We start from the raw sequence: 2,130 nt of genomic DNA on the forward strand, positions 1-2,130 counted from the left end.
TGTTAGTGGCATCGACACGTGTGTGCCAGTTTTTAGTAAAATCGGGTACTTTTGAAACTTTGGCAATATTCTCTATTATTTTTCGATCAGGCAGCCCGTGTTTTTCTCCATTTGGAGCACAAAGACTTTTAGCTATTGTCTTTGCTGTATCAAATGGAGGCAGCTGTGAATTGAATGTAGTTGCTGTTATCCCCTCAGATCCATTGACACGGAGACTAGCGAGTGCTATACTAAAAGTGAAGTTAGCCTCACCAAACAGCACAATAGGACTAGGCTCCACACCATCACCTCCCAGTATACGATTCCTGAAACGTTGAGCTTCTAGAGGCTCCAGTACACAACCTATTAGTTTATTTATGAAACCCTGGTAACCTTTATGACCACAAGGTTTAAGTGCAGCTGCCATCACGTAAAGGTATGAACTGGACAAAGAAATTTGAAGATTCACTAAAGGGAGAGAGTCACTGTAGACTAGACTGGATATAATGCTGGAGTGATACTGCACACATATTATATACTAAAGGAGGCAGCTGTTAGTTGGAGTATAGCTGCTATAGGATTGAGGGTCAGAGAGACTTTGACTGTTTGTATAAATGTAGACTTGGTGGTGGTAGCTGCTGATTGTTTGCTAAGTGTTTATATGTGTTGTGTTTACCAACTATGAAATTGGTTCTGTCTGGAAAAAGTATCTACTGTAATAACAATAAAAAGTAGCACCATCACCCATTACAATACATACCACCATATGCATGCACAAGTGTATCCATGTGATTGGAATGTGACTGTAATTAGAGACGTGTGTGTATATTCTTTTTAGCGGTAATTGATGAGTGGGCGGTTCACATGCAATATAGTACCAATGATAGTACTTGCATATGATTAAAGGCATTACGAGGTGGTTGTGGCATGTTAATTCTTGACATTATTTTCCCTCATCATAGTATATTCTCAAGTATAGTACTATTCTTGTGTCCTCCTTTGTCCTTTCACAGTCTTTGTGTCTCTCATTACATCTTTCCTGATCATAACAAAATTTTAATTTTAACTGTGGCTTTAATAATACTGTCTAAACTTAGTATCCTGCTGGCTTGTTGGTATGTACATGTACATGTATTTGTGCTTAATGTAGCCTCTTTATTAAAGATACCATTGGGTCCATTTCAAAGGTTCTTTTGTATAGACTTGTACCATTACAAAATGTCCTCATTATAAATGTGTCCTTATCTCAGAGGTTGCACTCTATGTTAAAAGTTTAATGTACAAATTTTGCTAAGAACAACTTCATCTTTTAAAATGATATGGTCATGAATGCTACCATAGTTATAGCATTGGTTGGGAGGAGGTTGTAATCCACTTTGTTTTCCTCTTTCTGCCTCCACTTCCTCTTGATATATTCATTTGTGACGTAAACATTTTATTGATAATTATTTTTTCTCATTGGCAGGTGTTTTTGTTGCCACAGTGATGATCAAGGATCGTGCCAAGAGAAAGGCAAAGGCGAAAACCAAATGACACCAGTTATTAATAGTTATTAATGATTATTAATAGTTATTAACTGTTCATATTCAATAATTTATACATGCTCTTCTGCTTTTGAACTAAATTGATTAAAAAAATAATTACACACAACAAACGACAATAAAATGAATAAAAAATAAAATAAAATAATTTATTATTTATTTTGATCTAAGTCGGTCTATGGAGCATAAAACAGCTTCCTTAATATCGGAATGAACTGGTATTTTATTCTTGTTTGCCAAACTGGTTAGGTAGGCCCTGGCACGATTGTAATCCTTGACTGCTCTTGGAGTTAATATCTGTGTAGTGAGGGCAGGCATTAAAAAGAGTTAAAAATACATGTATAATTAATAAATATTATTTTTATGATTGACTTACTTTTTTATCAACATGGTCATTGCTCATTTCTTCAATACATAATACTATTTTATTCTTATTCTCACCAACACTATAGGCAGCCTACAAGTGAATGAGTAAATCATGTTCATTCATTAAGCATCCTCCACTTAATTTCCTCCATTCTCTAGTCTACTACACGTACATGTAGTTCAAATACATTTCCTTCTCTCTCTCTCTCCCTCCCTCTCTCCTCTCCTCTCCTCTCCCTCCCTC

General features: G+C 35.7%; 1 protein-coding gene across 1 annotated transcript in view; it reads left to right on the forward strand.

The window, feature by feature from the left end:
- The window catches only part of LOC109581368 (dolichol phosphate-mannose biosynthesis regulatory protein-like), an 8,161-nt gene extending 6,542 nt beyond the window's left edge, over positions 1–1,619 (forward strand). The window contains exon 4 of the mRNA XM_019995427.1: positions 1,445–1,619. Within this exon, the coding sequence (XP_019850986.1) occupies positions 1,445–1,512 (68 nt within the window). The 3' untranslated portion in view covers positions 1,513–1,619. The remainder of the gene's footprint in view (positions 1–1,444) is intronic.
- The last annotated feature ends 511 nt before the right edge of the window (positions 1,620–2,130 follow it).

Source organism: Amphimedon queenslandica, unplaced genomic scaffold (assembly GCF_000090795.2).
Source record: "Amphimedon queenslandica unplaced genomic scaffold, v1.1 AMPQUscaffold_13445, whole genome shotgun sequence".
In the NCBI taxonomy this organism is placed as follows: domain Eukaryota; kingdom Metazoa; phylum Porifera; class Demospongiae; order Haplosclerida; family Niphatidae; genus Amphimedon; species Amphimedon queenslandica.